General features: G+C 46.9%; 1 protein-coding gene across 4 annotated transcripts in view; it reads right to left on the bottom strand.

The window, feature by feature from the left end:
• Nucleotides 1-23,877, bottom strand: part of NF1 (neurofibromin 1) — a 74,887-nt gene that overhangs the window by 36,971 nt on the left and 14,039 nt on the right. For 2 of the 4 annotated variants that reach the window (XM_079324654.1, XM_079324655.1), the window contains exons 10-36: nucleotides 23,633-23,755; nucleotides 23,271-23,345; nucleotides 22,521-22,652; nucleotides 20,243-20,377; nucleotides 19,001-19,114; nucleotides 18,597-18,676; nucleotides 18,008-18,131; nucleotides 17,263-17,406; nucleotides 16,632-16,878; nucleotides 16,239-16,312; nucleotides 16,036-16,119; nucleotides 15,488-15,928; nucleotides 14,968-15,107; nucleotides 14,414-14,536; nucleotides 14,097-14,180; nucleotides 13,627-13,743; nucleotides 12,698-12,879; nucleotides 11,944-12,155; nucleotides 11,191-11,352; nucleotides 10,423-10,526; nucleotides 9,706-9,841; nucleotides 6,734-6,796; nucleotides 4,288-4,446; nucleotides 3,068-3,165; nucleotides 2,800-2,946; nucleotides 2,204-2,350; nucleotides 1,774-1,884 (exon numbers count right to left, since the gene is read on the bottom strand). In XM_079324654.1, coding sequence (XP_079180780.1) covers nucleotides 1,774-1,884; nucleotides 2,204-2,350; nucleotides 2,800-2,946; nucleotides 3,068-3,165; nucleotides 4,288-4,446; nucleotides 6,734-6,796; nucleotides 9,706-9,841; nucleotides 10,423-10,526; nucleotides 11,191-11,352; nucleotides 11,944-12,155; nucleotides 12,698-12,879; nucleotides 13,627-13,743; nucleotides 14,097-14,180; nucleotides 14,414-14,536; nucleotides 14,968-15,107; nucleotides 15,488-15,928; nucleotides 16,036-16,119; nucleotides 16,239-16,312; nucleotides 16,632-16,878; nucleotides 17,263-17,406; nucleotides 18,008-18,131; nucleotides 18,597-18,676; nucleotides 19,001-19,114; nucleotides 20,243-20,377; nucleotides 22,521-22,652; nucleotides 23,271-23,345; nucleotides 23,633-23,755 — 3,758 coding nt within the window. The remainder of the gene's footprint in view (nucleotides 1-1,773; nucleotides 1,885-2,203; nucleotides 2,351-2,799; nucleotides 2,947-3,067; nucleotides 3,166-4,287; nucleotides 4,447-6,733; nucleotides 6,797-9,705; nucleotides 9,842-10,422; nucleotides 10,527-11,190; nucleotides 11,353-11,943; nucleotides 12,156-12,697; nucleotides 12,880-13,626; nucleotides 13,744-14,096; nucleotides 14,181-14,413; nucleotides 14,537-14,967; nucleotides 15,108-15,487; nucleotides 15,929-16,035; nucleotides 16,120-16,238; nucleotides 16,313-16,631; nucleotides 16,879-17,262; nucleotides 17,407-18,007; nucleotides 18,132-18,596; nucleotides 18,677-19,000; nucleotides 19,115-20,242; nucleotides 20,378-22,520; nucleotides 22,653-23,270; nucleotides 23,346-23,632; nucleotides 23,756-23,877) is intronic. The other 2 variants (XM_079324656.1, XM_079324657.1) reach the window with 1 other exon arrangement.

Genomic DNA, 23,877 nt, shown 5'->3' with positions numbered 1-23,877 from the left:
GATCAGCTTGAAAACCTAATGGCACTAGTTCAGGATCAATACTTATTGATTTATGGATCATTTTTGTAACTGGGTAGGGATTAGAAACAGAAGAGCACTGGCTCCAGAAGCTGGGCTGTTGCCCAGGAAACAAAATGTGAAGACAGATGACAGAAGGAATTAAATTTCACAGCACAAGAAGGACATAAACCAATCCAGATATATCAGTAAAATGACTCAACAATGCCTTAGCAACAAGATCTTCAAACTAAAAAAAAAAAAAAAAAAAAAAGAAAAAAAAAGGGGGGGGAGGGGAAAACAATCCCAGAAAACCCCAGCCTGCTACAAGCCCTGAAACAATCTGACAGCTCCAATGTACACAAATTTTCCACATTTCACACCTTGAAAACACAACACCTGGCTGAGAACCAGAAGACAAACACCCCAAATAAGCTCCACTTAGCCACATCCTATGAGAAGAGATGATGCCAGAGCATCATTCCTGCTGGTTGAAAGGCAGCCCTGCCAGGATTACTGAATTGTGCAGCTGCTGAAGACTAAGGTAATAACTCACCTAGCATGTGGAATCATGTGGAAGTGCAACAATATTTTCATCAATATCCCACACCAGAATAAAATGTTCAGAAATCTGCTCCTTCCCACCCTATCTGAAGGCAGGAACACTTGGCTGACTGGACCATGGCAGTTTTGCCCAGTGAGGCATTTTTGGATAAATTAATTTTTCTGCTTCCAAAGAAGAGGGAGGTGAGTTAGGCCTAGCAAACACGTGGTTCAAACTTTTGTCTTGATTTACTTCCAGAAACCCTCTCTCTGCAGATGAAATAGCCATTTCTTGCTCTGCAAACAAGGAAGCACTGCATGTCAGGCCTGCACAGAATACATAAGGATGCCTCAGATCACTGCCAGCCACAGTCACTTTTTAAGATGGGTTATCAATGGTCTCTACATTTGTATGCCTAATTTCTTGTCTGAACAAGGCAGAATAACAATGCAGGCATTTTGTTTGACTTGACATGAAATAAGACTGTGTCTAATGGAACAAAATGAAGAAGAAAAATGTGGCAAGCAAACAGTTTTTTAAGGAGAATTCAAAGGACTGCCTTTGCTTCTAAGTCTATGTGTGTAAGGGGCTTAAACATCAGGGATCTTGCTAAAAAAAGAATAAATTTTAAAGGGGAGAAAAAAGCATCCAGGCTGCCCTTGAGCCAGCCCCTTCTGTCAGCACACCTGCAGGTTTCATGAACTGCTTTGGAAGACAGAAGATCAGGACAGAAGGTAAGTGATGCTCCTCATCTTGTGTTCTTTCACTCCATCCAAAGAGTCACCACTGATGACATCCTCTCATGCCAACACTGAAAGTGGCCCCCCACTGCCACTGCCACCACAGCCAGCCAGAAGCCCAGGCAGGGCTCTGCTCCCAGAGGCACAAAACACCAGCAACAACCAGGCCATGAACCCCCCAGGGCTGTGCCAGCACCCCAAAGTGCCTGGTGACACCAGGACTGCAGAACTGCCACGGCCCCTGGGCCAAAGCAGCCCCCCCAGTGCTGCCAGCACAGCCCCAGCAGCAGCTCAGAGCTGCCTCTGACCACTGGCATCTCCCTCAACACCTCCAGCAAGGACTCCTGCCACGAGTGCAATGACTTTGGCAGTTTTGGTTTAGCAAACAACTCAAAAGTGCTGTCAGTAAATTTCAATAGCTGTTTTCATACAGACACTTGGCACCTCTGACTGACAGGTTCATTCCAGACTGGGAAGGGAAAGGTTTCTTACCGCCGAGCGATGTAGTAGAAAACAGGATTGCCAACTTTGGATGTCCCAGCTTGGTAGAAAATATTTAATGTTTTCAGTGCTTTGAACTCCTCTTTTTCATGTACCTGATGCCTAAAAAGCAATACATTGACATCAACTTTCACAACTGCCTTTCAAACAAATTTAAAAAACCCCAACCCTCTTTACTTCCATCTCTGAACAAAAGTATTAAGTTCTCAAAATCCTGAGCCTTCCTTAAATCACATGTTATCACCATTTGTGGTTCTCAGTTTAGTTTTTTTAATTAAAATCTACTCAGAAAAGGTTTACATAGATTCCTTCAAACAGAGAGAATCTTGATAGCAGAGACTCTTAAGAACTACTGACACCTCCTCACATGATGAAGTCTAGAAACCCACACTGTGTCCCCCCACCACAATAATCTCTTTACCTTGTCATAAACTCTTCAAATTTGGAACTCGTGAGATTTAGGCTGGACCAATGTGTATCTGCCACAGGTTTGTGCTCTGGAGGCCCCAGGTAGGCAAGAAGTGTTGCCATCTTGTCAAAAGGTCGTCGTCCAACAGCCTTGTGGTCCCTACAAACAACATGTTCTTTGTCAGCAAAGTCCTTTACTCAGCAACTCCCACTACCCTTCCTCAACTGGAACAAGCTGGATTTTCTTTTTTAAAGTAAATATGAGAAATCTTCAATGATAACTGATATTATTCTCAGTAATAACTGAGAGAATATTTCCAAATATTAACAGCTTTTAGCTGAGGGAGGGGAGATTTAGGTTAGATACCAGGAAGAAATCCATCCCTGTGAGGCTGTGGAGGCCTAGACACAGGCTGGCTGGAGAGCTGGAAGTGCTCAAGGGGAGGCTGGATGGGGCTTGGAGCACCCTGGGCTGGTGGAAGGTGTCCCTGCCCATGGAAGGGGAAGGGATGGGATGGGATGCACGGGACGGGACGGGATGCACGGTTCCTTCCAACACAGGCCATTGCAGGAGTGGAGCTGTCCCCTGAGCACAGGGCTGCAGCTCACCTGTTGCTGGACAGGTACTGGCCGATTTTCTCCTGGTTGTTCCAGAGCAGGCGGTGCAGCGCCAGCACGTTGCCGTCGCTGATGAAGGACAGGCTGTGGTTCACCGTGTCGCTGGCCGGGCAGTCGGACGCGATGTCCAGGAAAAACCTGCAGGGGCAGCCAGCAACAGCCCTCAGGAACGGGGCTGGGGGCACAGGGGGGCACAGGGGACACACAGGGGGGCACACAGGGCTCCCTGCACACACCCAGGGCTGCCCCCAGGCTGTACCTTCGCGCTGCGTCGAAATTGCTCTTCACAAAGTCATTGAAAGGCCGCATGTGCTCCTCTTTTGTAAACAGCACGTGGTTGGCAATGCTCTGAAGGATCTGAAGGAAAAAACATGGCAAAGGCACACAAAGGGTTAATGTATTAACTGTTACAGTAATGGACACAAATATTTCTGCCAGTTAAGTTAAACTTTATTTTCACATCTTGTCCTGAGGTTTCACAACAAAAGGCCAGTAAGTCAAGTTATTTAAAATACATTCACTTTCAAAGTCTTTTCTTTGTCATACTCCTAAATACTAAAAACCAGTTCCCTTGTTTATGAACTTTAAACTAGGAAAATAAATAATCTTTCAAACCACCAGTAAGTTACTAAGTATTTCTCCTGGACCTTAAGTAAATAAAAGCAGTAGTGCACCCCTATCTAAAGAAAAATACAAATTCTCAACATTTACCATGAATAATATACACAGGCCACAGAATTTGTATGCCATCATGAAACCTTTTAATTTGTATGAGAAGTTCAAGTGAACAGCTGGAATTCTGCTCTCTTATCCATCCTTTTGGGAAAGTGCTTGTCCCCATCCTTACTGAGAGCTGGGACGGTTAATGGTGCACACACAGGCACTGCCCTTGCAATGAAGGGCACATTTCCCCTGGAGCACAGAGCACACAGGCACTGCCCTTGCAGTGAAGGGCACATTTCCCATGGAGCAGGCAGGGCACACAGGCACTGCCCTTGCAATGAAGGGCACATTTCCCCTGGAGCACAGAGCACACAGGCACTGCCCTTGCAGTGAAGGGCACATTTCCCCTGGAGCACAGAGCACACAGGCAGTGCCCTTGCAATGAAGGGCACATTTCCCCTGGAGCACAGAGCACACAGGCACTGCCCTTGCAATGAAGGGCACATTTCCCATGGAGCAGGCAGGGCACACAGGCACTGCCCTTGCAATGAAGGGCACATTTCCCCTGGAGCACAGAGCACACAGGCACTGCCCTTGCAGTGAAGGGCACATTTCCCCTGGAGCACAGAGCACACAGGCACTGCCCTTGCAATGAAGGGCACATTTCCCCTGGAGCACAGAGCACACAGGCACTGCCCTTGCAGTGAAGGGCACATTTCCCCTGGAGCACAGAGCACACAGGCAGTGCCCTTGCAATGAAGGGCACATTTCCCCTGGAGCACAGAGCACACAGGCAGTGCAGGTCCCTGGGCTCACCTTGGACATGAGCTTGAGGCCACGCTCGATGCGGGGCGGGGGCTTCTTGTCCAGGATTCCGGCCTCGTACGGGGACACGATGGCGGGGTTGATGAAGCGCAGGAACATGGCGCTGCCCACGGCCCCGATGCTGTTCTGGGGGAAGCGCTGGCTCACCACCTGCCACACAACCACACACAGCAGTGGGTCAGCCCGGGCTGGGGCTCACAAAGCCCTGCCCGAGCACCCTCTGCACCCTCTGCAGACCCAGCCCGAGTACCCTGAGCACCCTCTGCAGACCCAGCCCCAGCACCCTCTGCAGACCCAGCCCGAGTACCCTCAGCACCCTCTGCACGCCCAGCCCCAGCACCCTCTGCAGACCCAGCCCCAGCACCCTCTGCACCCTCTGCAGACCCAGCCCCAGCACCCTCTGCAGACCCAGCCCCAGCACCCTCTGCACCCTCTGCAGACCCAGCCCGAGTACCCTCTGCAGACCCAGCCCAAGCACCCTCTGCAGACCCAGCACCCTCTGCACCCTCTGCACGCCCAGCCCGAGTACCCTCTGCAGACCCAGCCCCAGCACCCTCTGCAGACCCAGCACCCTCTGCACCCTCTGCAGACCCAGCCCCAGCACCCTCTGCACCCTCTGCAGACCCAGCACCCTCTGCAGACCCAGCCCCAGCACCCTCTGCAGACCCAGCCCCAGCACCCTCTGCACCCTCTGCAGACCCAGCCCCAGCACCCTCTGCAGACCCAGCACCCTCTGCAGACCCAGCCCCAGCACCCTCTGCAGACCCAGCCCCAGCACCCTCTGCACCCTCTGCACGCCCAGGCACCTCCTGCACAGCACAGAGAACAAGGGGACAGGAGGGGGCTCTGCCTGTGCTGCTCACAGCCCCGGGCAGGGACACAGTCCCAGAGCTCCTGGCCACCTGCCAGAGTCACCCCAGGCCCGGGTGTGCCCTGCCCTCCCAGCACAGCAGCACCTGCCCCTGCTGGATCTCAGTGTGTCACTGCACAGCTGAGCCCCTGTGCTGCCCTGCCTCTCCAGCAATAACACCGTGCTCAAGCTGCAGGAGGCATCCTCAATCTGTGAGGAGCAGCTCTTTGCAGAAATACCCTTCAGAAGCATCCTCTGTCCACAGCAGGACTGAAGGAGCCAGAGCTGAGTGGCCACTGCACTCCTCTGCCTACACACACACTGTGTAAAAACACTGAGCAGATGTAAAATATTGTCCTTTGCCATCCAGGAAAAAATAATTCTGAAGATGTTGTAAGAAAAAAAGAAATCTCTTTTCCTTTAGGAAATCAAGTATGTGTTACTAAGAGGAGAGTTGCTCTTTGGATATCTTTCATTTAACTTTGAAAAGTTAAAGACAAAGCTTCCTGACAAAAAAAAAGTTCTTAGATATGCAACATGTGGTTCTATAAAACATCAGTATCTGTATGGGTATATTGTAATGAGTGACAATGGTTAATCAAAATGAGTCAGATCCTTTACACAGAATAAAATTAGCAAACTTGATATTATCCTGTATAGTTTAAAATAAAAAACAGAAAGTCCATAAAAATCCCAGTTTAGTAAAATACTTCAAAACATAACTAATGCAATCTCAAATCATGCTGCTTAAACCAGACAACACCTCTACAAAACACACCAAGAATCACTTTGGTTCAGTAGCAACTCCAGTCAGTTACCCTGTGATGCAATTGCTGCTGCTTTCTTGCAAAATACTGGTTTGCCCACAGCTTTTGCATTTTAAACATGATTACTATTCTGCTCAGTTACAGCAAAAACAAGAGAGTATTTAATAAGTCTAAATTTGCATTCTGGTTGGTTCATACTTTATATTTTGAGGTCACTGCCAAAGAAAAGAATAAGTCTGATTTCTTAAAGACAATGCTCTAAAGCAACCCACAGATCTAACACAGCAAGTTACTCAAAATGGAAAATCTGCTTTTCTCAGGAAATAATGCAAGTGCTCAAGTTGGGGTCTTCTTACTTAATCACAAAGCAAACAGAAGAAAATGTGTCAGAAACAAGTGCCAGGAGCTTTTTGCCAGTACCACAAGTATTAATTGTTCTTTGCCCAGGATGCAAGCTCAGGTTATCTGCCAGAGTGTTAAAGCAGCTCAACAGACCCAGATTTTTCTCAAAACCATAGAAAACATTTTTCTTCCACAAATTTTTAATCTGAAGATGGTGGCAAGGCTAGAAGAGTCAGAATATTAAATACTAAGCAGTAATGTTAAAAACGCCTCATTTACTCAAATAGGCACACAGAGAATATTTTAAATCTAACTTAATTCCAGTGTTAATTGAAATGAAAGCTATTTTGTGCCAGAATTAGTAGAATGATTTTACAGTGAGGTCAAATAGACAGAAGTGAAGATATTTTGAACAAACAGCAAAAGATTTCTGTTGTGCTTTGAAAGAAATGGCTAATAAAAAGGTCTCCAAACTTACTGATTTTTTGTTTTCCTTTTTTTCTTTAACGGTAGCTTTATTCAGTAGAGAGTGGCAAGTTGCCTACAGAACAGAGATGAGCACAAACAAGTCACAGCACCAACTACATACAGCAACAAAAAACCAATGTTGACTTGTACATAAATTACACAGCAAAATGTAACAAACATAACCAACAGAAAATGAAATATATAAACTAAAGACTGATGATGGAGTTTTTATTCCACGGTTTTATTACATCTTATTTACAAAGCACTAAATACAAAACAAGCAAATGTTGAATTTCAATCATTTCTACTATTTCTGGCTAGATTAGGAGTCAAACCACATCTATGTGCTCATGACACAATCTCGAGTCTTAAGTGGTATATTCAGCTTTCAAATGTATTTTACCATTCCCAAATAATTTTAACAGTACAAATAGTAGTGTTATACCTTTGAAATACATAATGCTTTTAAAATTAAATTTAGAGTTTTAAATCTTCCCAATGTTTCTCTGTGTGACCTTCAATTTGGTTAGACCTGTGAACCAGCAGGGTTATTAGCCCTGAGAGAGGTGACTCTGCCATAAAACACTCTCTGGACAAAGGAAGAAAAAAGCTACAATCTATGATAATTCATTAGAGATTTCCAAATCAAGAGGTCTGACTTGATTGTGCTTATTTGTGCATTGCACTGAGATGCAAAGGGCCCCTCCAAGAAGCCCCCCTTGTGTCCTGCTTGCAGCAGCTCTGGGCACAGCCCAAGGCAGAGCTGCCCCCACACTCCTGGAGCAGGGACTGGGCTGGGCACCCTGGGGAGGCTCCAGCAGCCCCAGGGCTGCTCCCAGCCCTGCTGCAGCACTCAGCCCCCTCCAGAGGGGCACACAGCTTCCACACCACCAGCATGGAGCACAACTCAAGGCAAACCCCCAAAGCAGGCAGGAAAACTCTGCTGAGCAAGCTGAACTGAAAGCTGTGCAGGACCTGCTCATATGGAACCAGTGGCAGCTCTGGCAGCTTTTCCTGTGCAGTTTCCAGGAGTGAGTGCCTCTGGAGCAGCTGTACACACTCTGCTCACTGGGATACTGCAGCCACAGGAAAATTCCCACCTTGCTTTCACAAGAAATCCCTCTGATGTCTGTGGGGATTCCATGGAGGAGCCAGCACAGACCCTCTGCAGGAGCTCCTGTGAGCATCCCTGTTCTCACATCCCACTGCTGAAGGTACAGCACCTGTGAGGAGCCAGCTGAATCTGCCCCAGTAGCCACTTATTGTTTCCAAAGGAAAACACTCACTGGGCTCTGCTCCCACAACACCAACACCAGCCAGCCAAGATGCTAATATCCAGCTAAAGACACGTTTCTGTGAGGCTGCTACAGTGATTAGAATTAGCTACTAATCATTTACAGAACACATCTGGTGAGCATTCTTTGCACACAGTTACTTTAAAACTCTAAGCATGAAAAAACCACCACAAAATCTGGTATCATTTACTCTCACACTAGTGCTTGAGATGGAATACATTCACCTTTTTAAAAGGGAAGTTATCTTATAAAAATCACCTATTTGGTTCTTATGAGAAAAATGGATTATTGCCCCCAAATCAGATCTTGGTTGTACTTTCTTTCAAATAAAGGCCAGACTCTTCAAAACTCTCTGGAATTTTAAGTACAAAATGACTAACACTATTTGTGATGAACAAACACTTGTACAGAAATCTAGTTGTTACTAGAATCAGTTAAAGTAGTAAATATTGAAACTAAATATCAATTAATACCATTTGTATATCTGCCACTAAATCATCTCTTTTGGGAACAAATCACCATTATTACCACACACAGTAAAGGCAAGAATAAAGCCAATTCACTTGGAAGGGCTTCCATAGAACAATCTCTGGGAATATCTGCTGGTCAGCACATTTTAGAAATTTCATTTCATGCAGGAATTAGCAATGGTTTGCATAGAAATAATTGCTACCAAAGTCCCACTGAAATGGCAATAATCTGATACATCCTGGTAACAGCACACAAACCTAGTTCTGGGATGAGGTGTGTGGGAATGCAACCTCCAATAACAGAAGGAACAGCCAAGGCTGTGTGTGATATTCTCAGTAACACTGAAATATTCTTACAGTCAATATCTGTGACACTGTGGCCATGAAGGAGACCAATCTGCCCTCCCCATTTCCTGATGACAAACCCCAGACACATCAAAAAACCCCCGAGTCCCTCTGCCACAACCCAACCCAGCTGCAGGGGGCAGAGAAAGCAATGCCTTCAGAGGCCTTTACAGAGCTGCCAGGCAGGAACAGGGCTCAGCACTGCACACCTGGCTCAGTGCAAGGTTCACAGGAACCCCCAGGCCACAGCAGCCCCAACACACGTCCTCTGTTCCCACTCCCAAGCACTGGGATTGCAGCAGCCACCCTGACCACCCCAGCACCCCTGTGCAAATGTGACTGCACAGGATTTTTGTTACTCATCGTTAGCTCACACAGGCCAGAAAACCCATTTGCTTGGCTTTGCTTTAGACCTGAATGCAGCCTATGGCTGAAAGGGCAGCAATAGCTCTGCCAGAGCACCTCACTGAGACCACAAATCCAACATTCCACCAGGCACAGCATTTCTGTGACTGTCCCCCAGCTGCACTGGAAACTATTCCCACTGAGCCCCCAGGGAGCTCCTTCTCAGATTTTCAGCAGCAGCTGAACCCATCAGAAACACACAAGGAGATGCAGCAGGACACTGTGCTCAGCAGCCAGGGACAGAGCAGGGGAGATGGGGATGGAGGTCAGGGAACCTGGGGACCTTCAGTCACCTCCTGATGCCAACACAAGTCTTAAAACCCCACTTAGCCCTGACCCTCAGACTATGTCATTAAACAAATGTCTCAGAAGAGTCTTTAGAGGTGTGTCTAGCAGCAAGCTGCAAACTGCTGGAATTCCACAAAGCAGCCCCAAAGCTGAGGGGCAGGCAAGCACTGAGGGCATACCTGGTACAAACAATGGCACACACTGCGCAGCTGGGGTGGGAACTCCGAGGAGGAATTAATGATTGCCTGAAAAAACTTGTCTGTCATTTGCAAGAGACTCCTCTGGTTCTCTTCAAGGCTTTCTGTGGGCTCCAGCCTGAAACAGACCCACACATGGATGACCAGCAATCAAACACCACACCAGCTGCACTTACATCCTTGGTAAGAAGCTCATTTCCTCTTTTTCTTATGGAAACCCTTGTGATCTTTTACACAAGAGTTTCCATCACTATTTTAAAGCACATAAGGTACAAATAAAAGGTCATGTGAAACTCAGAAATGAACAGACAGCTGTAGGTGGGATTCTCTCAGACCATTTCATACAAACACATGCATACACAATTCCAACTGGTAATTCCATTATCAGTTTATGATGGTTTCTTTGAAAGGTATTTTTGAGGTAGACATAGATAGTTGATGGTTAAGTATTAATTAGAAGGCCCATCTTTGGGTAAACTACTTAAGAGATGAATACTTATAATTTTTCTAAGAGTTAGAAATAATTTAAAGTGACAGAGTAAGAGGGCTGCAAAGACTATTAACTGCATCTGGAAAAGCAAGAGGTACAACAGCATGAAAGCATGAGAAAAATATCTGCAACAAGGAAAAAGGAATCCTATCACACACAATGAGTGGCAATCAGATAAATACATTTGCTGCTGGCCCTGAATCTCAAACCTTGTTGGATCCACCTCAAAGCTGACGTGCTGCCACTCCGGGGATGTGATCACAGTGCGCAGCAGGGGCTCCAGCAGCTTCTGCAGATATGTAGCACCATAGACCTGTGTGCAGGGGAACAGGACAGGGCCAGGCTGGCACAGCAATGCTGCCAGCTTCTGGGAGCTCTCAACAGCCTCAGAACACCTGATCTGCTCTGGCATAAGCTGAATTCCTGTAAAACTCGGGTTTCCATATAACAGTCTCATTTCTGGAACACAACCAAGATCAATTTCTACAGGTATTATTATTAATTTCCAATTAGAGAAAAATAATCCTGTTAATCAGCAGACATTCTTTCTTTCTTAGACCCCTGACTCCACACTTCACCTCTGTTTGTACACCACTTTTTAAACTGAAATGGGAGCACAAACAAGAGCTCAGAATTTAGCAGGAACAGTCTTCCAGCTGGCACTGGCCCAGAATCACTCATATAATTGAGCCAGTCAGAAAGGCAAAAGCTGAGTGCCAGGGGCATACCTACTTTTTAAAGGCCTGAGCATAAGTTTTCTACAAGATTTAGCTCATGAAATGTTAAAATACACAAAGAAAACTCCCTATACTTGACTAACTCAAACTGAGACCCAAAGACAACTCTGAATAGATTTTATCTAATCCCATTATTCAAATGCTTAAGCCTGCAGACTGGTGGCTTTGTATTTTTGTACTACTGAACTTTTCCTGCAATTGAAGAGATCTGTGGCAGAGAAAAAAGAAGAGACAATGTACCTTAAAACAGAAAGTCATTATTTTACTGGCTAAGCTGTTTCCTCGGAAGAGAGTCTGCATGGAGTCTGCCAGCTCCACCTCCTTGGAGAACATGTTCCAGAGGAGCTGGTACAGCAGGTGCCGGGAATCAAAGAGCGTGACCAGGACACGAGCCAGCTCATCCTGACAGGGAGAGCAAGGGTTAATCTGAGTCACAGGAGCCAAGGCAAGTATGAAACCCCAGTATCATGACAAAATCACCAAGCAGTTGGCAATAAAGCTTTATGTCTGCTATAGGCTCTGGCAGGTAAATATCAAATTACACAAACTCAATCCCTCTGCAAACGTTTCCTATGCTACTGCTTGTCTAAAAATCTGCCTCAGGATATCCAGTCTTAGAAATTCATAATAGTTATCCAGACAGACAAGCAGTTACTCTGCTGTATAACACAGATTAACTCATCTTACTAAAATCTAGAAGAGCAAATACAATTCTGTGTCTGCATGGCACACCACCTGTAATAAATAACCAGCCCAGATGCATTTATTATAATAACTGTATATAAAATCGTTCCTAGACATTAACTAAACTGCAGTTTATCATCAAGATCTGAACTTAGATTCAGTACATTTTTTCAGAATATACTAAGAAAGGCTAGCCATTGTCAGTGGTAGCTCTATTATCTCTGTACCAAACTGTTGTCAAACTGTTTATTTCAAGTCTTATTATTTCAACAAAATAATGTAGAAAATTCAATGCACAAATCAACTTACCCACTGAGAACAAGGCACCACATTGGCCAAAGCCATAGCAATAGGAAGCTCCCCCTGATCACCCATCATTGTAACCAGCTCCACCAGTCTCTCAAACCGATCTGCCAGCACCGTTTCTGCCAAGGTATCAAACTCTGTCCCCTGCTGCAGGATTTTGGTCAGCACTTCCATAAACGTGGCTCTTGTCTGGAGGTCTTTGTGATAGCCCAGGCCTGGTGGAGAGAAGGCAGCAGTGCTAAGGAGGCTGTGAAAGCAGGGGCAGGGTGGGGCAGGGCAGGGCGGTGCAGGGCAGTGCTGGGGTGGGGCAAGGCAGGGCAGGGCAGTGCAGGACAGGGCGGGGCAGGACAGGGCGGGGCAGGACAGTGCAGGGCAGGGCGGGGCGGTGCAGGGTGGGGCAGGGCAGGGCAGGGCGGGGTGGTGCAGGGCAGGGCAGGGCGGGGCGGGGCAGGGCGGGGCGGGGTGGTGCAGGGCAGGGCAGGGCGGGGCAGGGCAGGGCGGGGCAGGGCAGGGCGGGGCAGGGCGGGGTGGTGCAGGGCGGGGCAGGGCAGGGCGGGGCAGGGCAGGGCGGGGTGGTGCAGGGTGGTGCAGGGCAGGGCGGGGCGGTGCAGGGCAGGGTGGGGCGGGGCAGGGCGGGGCGGGGCAGGGCGGGGCGGGGCAGGGCAGGGCGGTGCAGGGCAGGGCGGGGCAGGGCAGGGCGGGGCAGGGCGGGGCAGGGCGGGGCAGGGCAGGGCAGGGCAGGGCGGGGCAGGGTTACCTATGGAGTGCATGAGGCCGCTGTCCACGTTGGCGTTGAGCAGGTTGGACATGGCCAGCACGGTGCAGTGGCGCAGCGACGCCAGCCTGCGCGACATGCCGCGCTTGCGGCCGCCCGCCCCCGCCCCGTCCTCCTCCGCCTCGCTGCAGTCGTTCAGCAGGTTCATGAACAGAGTGAAGTACCTGCACACAGCCCTCGTGTCACACGGGCCCTGCCACGGTGGCCAGGGCACAGCCAGCCCACCCAAACATCACCCACGGCAGCCAGAGAACAGCCAACCCACCCAAACCTCACCCACGGCAGCAATCACACAGCCAGCCCACCCAAACCTCACCCATGGCAGCAATCACACAGCCAGCCCACCCAAACCTCACCCATGGCAGCCAGAGAACAGCCAACCCACCCAAACCTCACCCATGGCGGCCAAGGCACAACCAACCCACCCAAACCTCACCTATGGTGGCCAAGGCACAGCCAACCTACCCAAACCTGATCCCTGCCTGAGAAGCTCCTCACAGCACAGCCCAAAGCTCAGTTGTGCCCCAAGAACCTCCCTCTGTCCCAAACCTGCTGTGCCCATTCTCCCCAACACTGCTGTGCCTCTACCAACAGAGGTCTTCAAAGAGAGTTTAAGTTTTGTGGATAAAAAGAAATACAATACAGTATCAAACTGAGCTAATCCCTGCCATGACTGAATCTCACATCTGCATTAAGCAGAAACAAAGCCACGTTTTCTAATTATTTTCTACATGAAAATATTTCCATAAACCTATGAGGCAGAGATTTGGCAATGGGCTGTAGAAGAGGTAATTCTTGTTGGGATAATAAAAATATTTCTGCTGGAAGAAAAGCACAACTTCCAATAAATGTCATATAGGGTTTCTCTTTAGAGTGATCATATAGAGAAATAGCTAAAAGTCACTATTTACTTGAGAAATAATTGAGATTTTGCTTCCATCAACTCAACACCATCTCCTTCTTCAGGCTGGAGTGGAAGCCCAGCAAGAAGAGACACCACTGCTTCCATACTTGCCTGATCCAAATCTCTGAAAAATAAAATTTAACAAACAAAATAGAAGTCACTTTTGCTTATAGCTCTACCTGCAGATGAATAATAACATTTTTAATAATAAAAAGGTATTCTACTAAAGTTCTGTCCATCATGAAACAGCTCTTGTATTTTGTGGTACAGGTTCTAAATCAGAAAAAGTATTAAAAGGAGCCAAGTCATTTAAGACTAAACATTAAATATAATTCTGCTGCTGCTCACCAAAGCTTCAGTTCCAATTTTTGTCTTTTCCCCAACATTATTATTGTTACAACAAGCCCAACATGCCAGCTCATCCATGGACACCAAATGCCAGCTGGAATGCTGTTACAGGTGAAGAGTGTCCCTTACCTTGTCAAGCATTTCACATCCTCATCTGTTGCTTGATTAGATGTCCCCATCACCCAGTCTGTCAAATATTCCACCATTTTGTTCCTGTAACACATGAATGGATGGTTGTAGCTTTGCAGGCTTTTTTACCAGTCTCTATCACCACAAACTAAACAGTATTTAAATGCAGCATCAGGCTCATCATCATTCTGAAGATGATGACAAGGAAACTATCCTTGTACCAGTGTGACAGGGATTTGTTTCTTTTTAACCACATAACCAAAGAAAACTACACTTGCCCACAAGTATACCTGTAAGTCAGGTAATGCCACCCTTACCTAAATTTCATTTCCTGACAAAACGAAAGGTCATCTCTCCTTTCCATCATTACTTCTACTAACTGACAGAGCTTTGTTTTTATTTGAATGGCATGTACCAGATTTCCAAGCACACGCACATACCTAAAGAAAAAAGCAAAAAGGATTTAATTTTTCATGCTACTTCACTTCCTCCCCCCAAGAAAGCCCCTACATCAGCAGCAAATTTCTTCTGGTCATAGTTTTCTATCAGTGTGAAACTGTGCAGAAATCTGCCTTTTAGCTGGTTTTTAACCACCAACATCAATGTACAGAAAAGTGACCAGGAATGCCTATGGGAATAGGGCCAAGCTATGGAATGGTCAGTTCTTCAAAAAACAGAAGTCACTCTTCAGCAAAGCACTTTATGCTACACAACTTCCACAATTACTGAAGCTGTCAGAACCATCAGGAGGATCAGAAAACCAGCTGCTGCTTTCTCCATGGACACAAGCAGAAAAGATACAAGCTAGAAGGCTCCACCTCACTTCTTGAACATAATGTCTGTGTAGAGGAAGGTCAAGAGGGCTCCTTACCTAACCAGATTCAGCATCATTGTCTCAATGCTTGCTTGGCCAAGGTGTTCTGAGCTCCCTTCTGTGTGATTGTCAAGCAAATTCTTCATTATAGCAATGGTTTGCTCTACAAATTGTGTATTGGTGTCAGTTAGCAAGACCTATAGGATGAAGATTTCTGGTTAATCTTTTACACATAAAACCAAAGAGAGGGTACTTGCCAAATATACTGCAACACTTCAAAAATCTCACAGACAAGCATTTTTCTAGTTACCACCAAGCCAAGAGAATTCCAATACATGTCAAGATTCAATATGTGAACACTGCCAGCCATAAGGATTCCCAAACAAATCTCACAGATTCCAGACTCAAGAGTTCACTATTGAAGAATGTTAAACACAGCCTGGAATCACAGTAATCACTACCACGTGCTGTGATGATCACTCTGCTCACAGGGGGTGTGCACAGAGCACAAACAGGGATCCACAAAGGGCTGACACAAACGTCAGCAACACCACACAAATATGATTCACCATTTTACCTGGCCTTGAGAGTCAAAGAACTTGCTGATGGTGTTCTTCAGTTTGTTGAAGAGCATTGGGTAGAGGGCTGGGCTGAGCTCCAGCCCCACCAGGTCCTTGATGTTGGTCCTGATCTGCAGCCCCACCTTCTCGTGGTTGCAGACCATGAGGGTGAGCAGGCGGTCGATGAATTTGCCGACCGGGGTCTCGGCGCTGCCCTCGGTGGAGACCATGGAGACCATGGAGCCCTTGCGCTCGCTGAGGGGCCCCATGGGGGGGCTGTAGGTGGCCAGGCCGGCGCCGGCGCGGTGCTGCAGGCACACCCCCCCCAGGGCACACAGGAACCCCGTCATGTTGATCCACTCCTGCAGCGACTCCGTGTCCGACAGGTCGATGGAGCCGCCGCCGCTGACGTGCGACATGCGCCGCTTCACGATGGTCTTGTGCAGGCTCTCGGCCACCTGGGGGCAAGGGGTGCCACACTGAGCCTCACAGCCCTTAAACAGATCACCTTAAAGGCTTATTTGGAATTCCTACATGTGGAACCAACGGAAAAATTCATAGTCACCTGCCCATCTTCCATTTTGGTCTTTGGATAGTTAAGGATTAGTTTTGTAGCTTGTTCCCATTTGGCATGTGTATCCTCCCAGGCCTGAAAGAAGGTAAGAAGACATACCGAGATTTAACTTCAAAACTACTGGCAGCAACAAGATTTCTGTGTTTGTTTTTGTAATATGCACACACAGCACATGAAGTGAGAAGTTAGTTCACCTCTGTGTTGCCTGCAGTGGGGTGCTCAATGCGCCTCAGCAGTGCCATCACTCTCTTCTGAAGAGCTGCTCTCCCTGCAAAGGGCACAGAATATTGAACCAAGTCTTTGAAAACACACCCACATTTCATTTGTGATCTCTGAAAGTAATTATTGAATTAAGAGGAACATATCCTCCTAACTAAGTCTTTAGAAAGGTAGCTCCTTGCTACACAATTGTAAAATCCTGCTGAGCTCAGTCACCCAAATTCCTTACACGTTGTAGCAATTCTAAAAATTAAGACATTCCAGGAAAAGCCAGAGCAGCATGAAATCAACCCGTTCAATAAACTCAAACACATGTAACAGCCTTGTGTCCAGCTCCAAAGTTACTTTAACTGACTCCTGACTCTCACCTGTTGACATCATGTTGCTCACAGATGCAAACTCCATGAAAGTGTTGTAGTTTGGCAAAAAGTTGTGCACCGAGACCTCGTCCACTCCACATCGGATGTCGGCCTCCTCGCAGAGGTGGCGGAAGCAGGACATGGCCACCAGCACTGCCTCGATGTCTGGGCTCCACAGGAACATGTACAGGGCCACCTCCAGCTTGGTCTGCGCCTGGCGGCAGATGGGAGTCCCACTGCACCCTGCTGTGCTTTCCTGGGAACACACAAACCTCAGCTGGGGCACTGCTGGGGCAATTCAGCCCTGGCCAAACCAGTCTGAAACTGCTTTTGTTCTAGTAGGAATAAGCCATCCTAAAAAGGATCACAGCTCTTATTATGCTGTCACGATGCTGTTTGCAATACTAATAAAAACATATTCACCAACACTTTAAATGATAAAAATCTGACTTTGTAAAGTATGAAACATCATTGTTAATCAGAACATTAAATACATACATTATTTAGGATACATACGTCTTTTTTTTCTCAGAAGTAAATTATTTTATTTTCAAAAATTACACTAAAAGTATTTTAGTTTCTACTTGCCCACAGGCTTTTTATCAAGTGTTAAAATTAACTATCAACCTGTATTACCTACCATGGAAGAATTCCCCTTCCCCTTCCTCAGGGTAGCCCCTGGTGCACAGCGCATCATTTCGTCATGGTCAAGAGAAATTTGGCTAGTTCCACTTCCAGAGACATCATAAAGGAAAAGGAAGTGGCAAGAACTCCTATCTGATTGCTATAAAGAGAGGGGAGGAAAAGAATATATCAACTGATACTTTAAAAGAGTAAAAGGCAAAGAGGTGAGGAAAGCAAATAGCTCCTGGACATTTACACAGTACTTTTTTTCAGGGCATTACCAAGTTCCTCATGTTAGTGGTACCTTAGACTGATATTTCTCCTTAAGAAATACATTATTTGATACTTCAAGAATATCAGAAAGAAGCAAGTCAGAACTCTGGGACTCAGAAGAACCTGAGATCCAAAAGGACTTTTACTCTGCCCATGAATGTGTATTTTACCTTTTCTCTCCCCTTGGGGATTATTTCTCTGTTTTAGGTAAAGAGGCACAAGGCAGGCTTGTGTAAAATATTCATTTTCTAGGCAAGTACAGCAACCTATGCAGCTAAAGGAAAGAAAAAATAACCCCAAACCTCACTTTGGTTACCAATTTTAACCAAGGTGCCTCACAAAGCAGAGAGGAAATCAGAGAACAGAAGGTGTAGGAGTAGCTATTAAATCTCTTCCAATCAAAAATAATCTGGTAAATAAAGGAAGTGACACAACAGAGAACAGTTGATGTTAATGATCCTAACAGGAAGATGGTAATGTTCACTTACTTTGTTTTTTAGCAGAAATTTATTCCTACAGATGAGAATCTCTCGCAGCCACTTGAGGATTTCTGTACTGCTGAGCATCTGATGACTTGTAAGCTTCTTGCAGATATAAAAAAGCATTTGTGAACTGCAGCAAAATGAAATTCAGCATCAGCCTTCTGATGGAGCAGCAGTACTTCTGAAGGTATTACACTACATTTCACATAGAAATAGGCACTCAGCAGAACACCCTGTGCAAACACTACCCTGGGCTTCCAGCAGTACAACAGAGAGCTGAGAGTGTGCATGGACAGGCCAAGCTCCCCTGGGACCCTTCCCAGCTCTGCCCGGGACAGAGACAGCACAGACAGGGCAGCACGAGTTACCTACACTGCTCTGCAAGGAACACATCTAGGGATGTTCCTCCTTCACATCCTGCCAGGCCTCAACTCGCTGTTAAAACTGCCAAAGGGTCCAAATTAGTGTCAGGTGTGATGGGTTTCCCCCCTCCCAAAGAGACCATGAACTCCCTGCTGTTGCAAAGCTTTCCCAAAATACTCACAGCTATTTCAAATCAGCTATATCTCTCATTTGTATCAGTTAATTAACATACCTGATCTCCCAGAATGTTTCTATAGGAGCATCAGGATTCCACAAGTCAATGCTGTCCAACTGGTGCAGAACCAGCAAGGCCTAAAGCCAGAGAGAGTTTCACTTAAAGACAGAACTTTACAGAGTACCTGAGCAGAGCAACAGGTGCAGTCATATATTCATTACACTGCTTGAAGAACATCAAAAGATATAAAAAGCCTTTTCCATAGGAGAGCAGCAAGAGTTTACTGTTAGTCTATGCCAACAGCATTTCATTTTAGTCTTTACTCCCACTCATGCTGCAGACCCAGAGGTTCTCCCTGGTATTTCTGCCCAAAGCCATGCTGGGCACAGACAGACAGTGTTTGTGAAGGACAGGCTGTGGCAGCAGCAGAGCCCACCCTCAGAGCTGTGCCCCTCACCCACCTCCATGGCCTCCTGGGCGATGTCGGGCATGCTGGACTGGGGCACCAGCTGCACCAGCCCCGTGATCAGCTCAGCCGTGCTGCCCTGCGAGTCAGGGCCCTGCTTCCTGGGGTTCTGCAGGGAAACACAACAGCTGAAACCAGCCCTGCTTCCTGGGCTTCTGCAGGGAAATACAACAGCTGAAACCTGCCCTGCTTCCTGGGCTTCTGCAGGGAAAAACAGCTCAGCTGAAACCTGCCCTGCTTCCTGGGGTTCTGCAGGGAAACACAACAGCTGAAACCTGCCCTGCTTCCTGGGGTTCTGCAGGGAAAAACAGCTCAGCTGAAACCTGCCCTGCTTCCTGGGGTTCTGCAGGGAAACACAACAGGTGAAACCAGCCCTGCTTCCTGGGCTTCTGCAGGGAAATACAACAGCTGAAACCAGCCCTGCTTCCTGGGGTTCTGCAGGGAAACACAACAGCTGAAACCAGCCCTGCTTCCTGGGGTTCTGCAGGGAAAAACAACAGCTGAAACCAGCCCTGCTTCCTGGGCTTCTGCAGGGAAAAACAACAGCTGAAACCTGCCCTGCTTCCTGGGGTTCTGCAGGGAAACACAACAGCTGAAACCTGCCCTGCTTCCTGGGGTTCTGCAGGGAAACACAACAGCTGAAACCTGCCCTGCTTCCTGGGGTTCTGCAGGGAAACACAACAGCTGAAACCTGCCCTGCTTCCTGGGCTTCTGCAGGGAAAAACAGCTCAGCTGAAACCTGCCCTGTTTGACCACACTACTGACAGCCACTGCAGCCTTCCTGCTGCTGAGCTAGGGTGATTTCGGGATCTTTCAGAGAATCTGTCATTTTATTTTTAATCCATAGCACGCCTTGCATACCATGTCTCTGACAGAACTGAAATATTTTTATATTAAACCATCACAGGCCTGAGAAAATGGAAGATCTAAGACAGTACTCATTGAAATGATGACTAATTTCCAACCCCCTTATTTTCATTTTCTTCTATTCCCCTGTCCTTCCCCCACCTTTCCCTTCAGAGTCACAGAACTTCATTCCCTCTCATTGTGTTGCTCTGATTCTGTAAAGTCTCTTACAATTTCTCTTTCCTTTAAAACCACAGTAGCATCATAACCAGAGAAAAATATGAGTAGGGAGTGTCCTAGATGGCCAGGTGCCCATTAACTTTTATTCATTTAGTAACTTCAAAAGTAAATTGCACTACAACACGACAGTACAACAGTAGGATTTACTTACACACAGCAAAAGCTTTGGATCTGCATGGATCAGTTTCACCAAGGACAACAGCAAGAACTTGTAGCTTCTGGTTTCCAAATCAGTAGGCTTTTCTTTAAATTTAAGGCTTGTCATTTTCTCCTTAAATGTAAGGCTCTGATGGAAGGAAAAAAAATCACAGTCCTTGTCAGGACAACAGTCAAACACAACAGTTATAATTAAATATCTAATGAAATATATTGCTTTTATAATCTATAATTCAAGAAAATGTTTAGAAGTATACAAAACTCAAGGATAGACACACATCCTTCAGTTCAAAATCCCCTCTCTCACAGGCAATCACTATCACAGCTTCAAAGTTCCTTAACAATTATTTCAGCAAGCGGCATGCAAACATAAGGAATTTTTTTGCAAAAGAGTAAAAAAAAACCAAAACAACTGTGGTGAAAGAAAAGTGGAATGGAAAAGGAAAGGACCAAAAACAATTACTGGGTATTTCTCTGGTTTGGGACAGAAATAAAAATAAATCTTTCCAACTCATTTTGAGTAAATGAGAGGGAATTTTTTCCCCAGGCAAAGTAATGTCTTTATTTTCTGTTACAGCCCCAGGCCAGATGTTTGCATGTTCACCTCAACAACCTTTGGAAAATGAACCTTTCAGTCCTAAAAGGCACACAGGGAATCACTTAAATCTAAAACCAATCTGCCTCCAGCTGGAAAACCAGTGAACCACTTGTAAGTTTTGAACAAAAGGATAAAGCCTAAGTTGAAATCACCTTCCAGGTTGCTGATGAGCTACAACAAGAAATTAGGACCTCATGTTATTTCAGTAATTAGTTATTGTGCAAATATATGCAATAAAACCTACCACATAAAGCATCTGGTCAAGAAATTGGTAGCAGAGTGGTAGAGGCAGCTAGTTTGCCACAGTTGAGGGATTTTGAGGAGAGGCACGTGGTGGAAGGAGATGTGTTCAGTGAGGACACTGAGTGCCTCCACACACCCCCAAGTGCAGTGCAGTGAGAAAGGCAGGCCAGGCTCTGTGCCATGCACTGGGAACAGACACAAGGACACAAGGACACACGTGCAGGAGCTCAGGCTGGAAGCAGGACCCAGCTCTGAAGCAGAGCAGGGGGCTGGGGAGGGCATGGTGCTGGCACAGAACCAGCAGTGCCTGGCTGGGGCAGGGGCTGCAGTGGCAGTGCCAGGGCCCCTGCAGCCCCTGGCCAGGGGCTCTGAGGTAACTCTGCACAGGGAAGTCCCAAGGAAGGGCTTTGCTGCAGCAGCTGCAGGTGATACTTACAGCAGCAGAGGCCCAGGGCCATGCAAAGCAGGGGCTGGCGGGCGTCTGAGCACGTGGGCAACAGCAGCCAGGCACAGGGACAGGGAGCAGCAGAAGACAAAGCACCACCAGTCAGAGCAGGGGTATTGTCAGGGCAACAGATGAACACACACAGGTGAGAAGCAAGTTAAACATGGAGTAGCTTTCAACCAAAAGCATTGTGCTCATTGCTCTCCTTTGAGAAGCTCAGCAGGAATATTTCAGTGTTTCATTTTAGGCTTTCTAAACCAACCCACCAAGGCCACTTGCCACAGCAGAAGTCCTCACGGAATGCTCAGAGGAGAATGCAGCAAAACAGCTGTGTGTGGATTTACTGCAAGAATTTGGATGAACTACAAATCTGAATTTACTCAAGACTTTCTCCAAGACAGCCAAGAATATCGACTTCATTTCATAATGATTGAAAAATCTTTTACTTTGTTGCTGTCATCAAGACCAGTCAACTTTCTCAACATAAAGCAAGACAAAGGAACATGCCAATCATGGTAAAAGCATCAGAGATTTCAATGATTATCTTCATATACAGAATGCTTTGGTTTTTCATGTTAAGCAAGGATGGACATGTTAGATGGCTATGCACAGAGCCAGAAGCTTAAAATGGACAGCTAGCCACAGAGGACAGTTACAGGACAAATACTTGTATGTCAGTTTAAAAGCAGCAGGAAAATTCAGACATGGACCTAGGAACAGCCAATCCCCCAACACTGCAGAGTCCCTGTGGCTGCCTGCTGCTCTGTGCAGCACCACATCCTTCCCCTCTCTGGTGTCCAGTGCAAAGGGGATTGAGAGAAGGGCAGGGATGGCACAGGGGAGGGCAGGGGTGCCCCAGGCTCATAGCAGGGCTGGCATGGGGGGTGCCCAGTTCAGGGCAGGGCTGGCACTGTGTGCCCCAGTTTCAAGGCAGGGATAGCAGGGGTGCCCAGGCTCAGGGCAGGCTGGCAGTGTGCCCTGGCTTACCGGGGTCATGCGGATGGCAGGGTGCGCCCCGCAGCCCTGCATGGCGCGGTGCAGCGTGTCGCTGAACATGCTGCGCAGCTCCACGGCGTGGCAGTACACGGCGTCGATCCGCGGCCACCAGTCCAGCGCCGACTGCAAGGCAAGGCAGTGCTGAGCCCCAGCCTGGCCCAGGGCACCAACCCTCACTGAGTGCTCTGCACACACTGAGCCTGGCTCAGGGCACCAGCCCTCACTGAGTGCTCTGCACACACTGAGCCTGGCTCAGGGTACCAACCCTCACTGAGTGCCCTGCACACACTGAGCACAGCTCTGCTGCACCCAGGCTGAGTGTACCAACCCTCACTGAGTGCTCTGCACACACTGAGCACAGCTCTGCTGCACCCAGGCTCAGGGTACCAATCCTCACCCCAAGCATGTACACACTGTCACTGGTTCTGACACCAAGCCACAGTTCTGTGGCACCCAGGCTGAGTGTACCAACCCTCACTGAGTGCTGTGCACACTGTTCCCAGCATGCTCATCACCATTCTGCACGCCCATTTGCAAACCCGTAACATTAAATAGGCAGCAAGTGAAGCACCAGTTCTGGCCTAGCTGTTCACTCCATCACTTTTCCTCCTGAACAGGAACCAACCCTGAGATGTTCTGCACTCAAGATTTGGTCTGCTATCCAAATGGCATTTACTAAGCAGATATTGATCTAAGCAGAAGCCTCAGACACTGGGCTGATGAAATACTGCCAGAACTTACATTTGTGATGATTCGGTGGAGTGAATTTACCAGCACATAATGAAATGTTGATGGGGAATTCTGTGCCAAGCAGATCTACAATAAAAATACATAAAAGCCACTTAGGAATATCTTTGTCTTTGCCATCTTTCTTATCACCCTGAAAAACATTCTGGAGCCTTTTTATTAAATTGACAAAGCTGTCAAATCTGAACAAGAGAAGCCTAATCAGCTGTGAAAAGATTTATCAAAACATACAGGGATTTATTACTAAGGGATATTTATACAGTTGAACTCATAAATGAGCTTCAAGCTGCTGTTAGCACAGCTTTTATGACTGACAAGTCATCAATAGAATGACTTACCATAAGCAGTGCTCTTACCTTGAAGTGTTGGTTATTGTGAGGATTTATGCGGAAGCAGGAAACCAAGCAGTCAATCATCAGGTCTACATCTGCATTCTGATTGCCTCTTGAAAAAGGTTTGCTTGGGTTAAACAGCAAATTCTATATAATTCAGAAAAACAAATATAGAAATCAGATGCCATGATTGCTGTTGGCTACTTTTAATACAAATCTTTCCACTGAAAAGCACTAGTAGTCAATTAAGAAGAAATTCAAAGTTCACC

This window comes from Erithacus rubecula, assembly GCF_903797595.1.
Source record: "Erithacus rubecula genome assembly, chromosome: 22".
Lineage (NCBI taxonomy): Eukaryota > Metazoa > Chordata > Aves > Passeriformes > Muscicapidae > Erithacus > Erithacus rubecula.
Note: the sequence above shows the minus strand (reverse complement) of the source record. Positions and strands in the feature narration are given on the sequence as shown.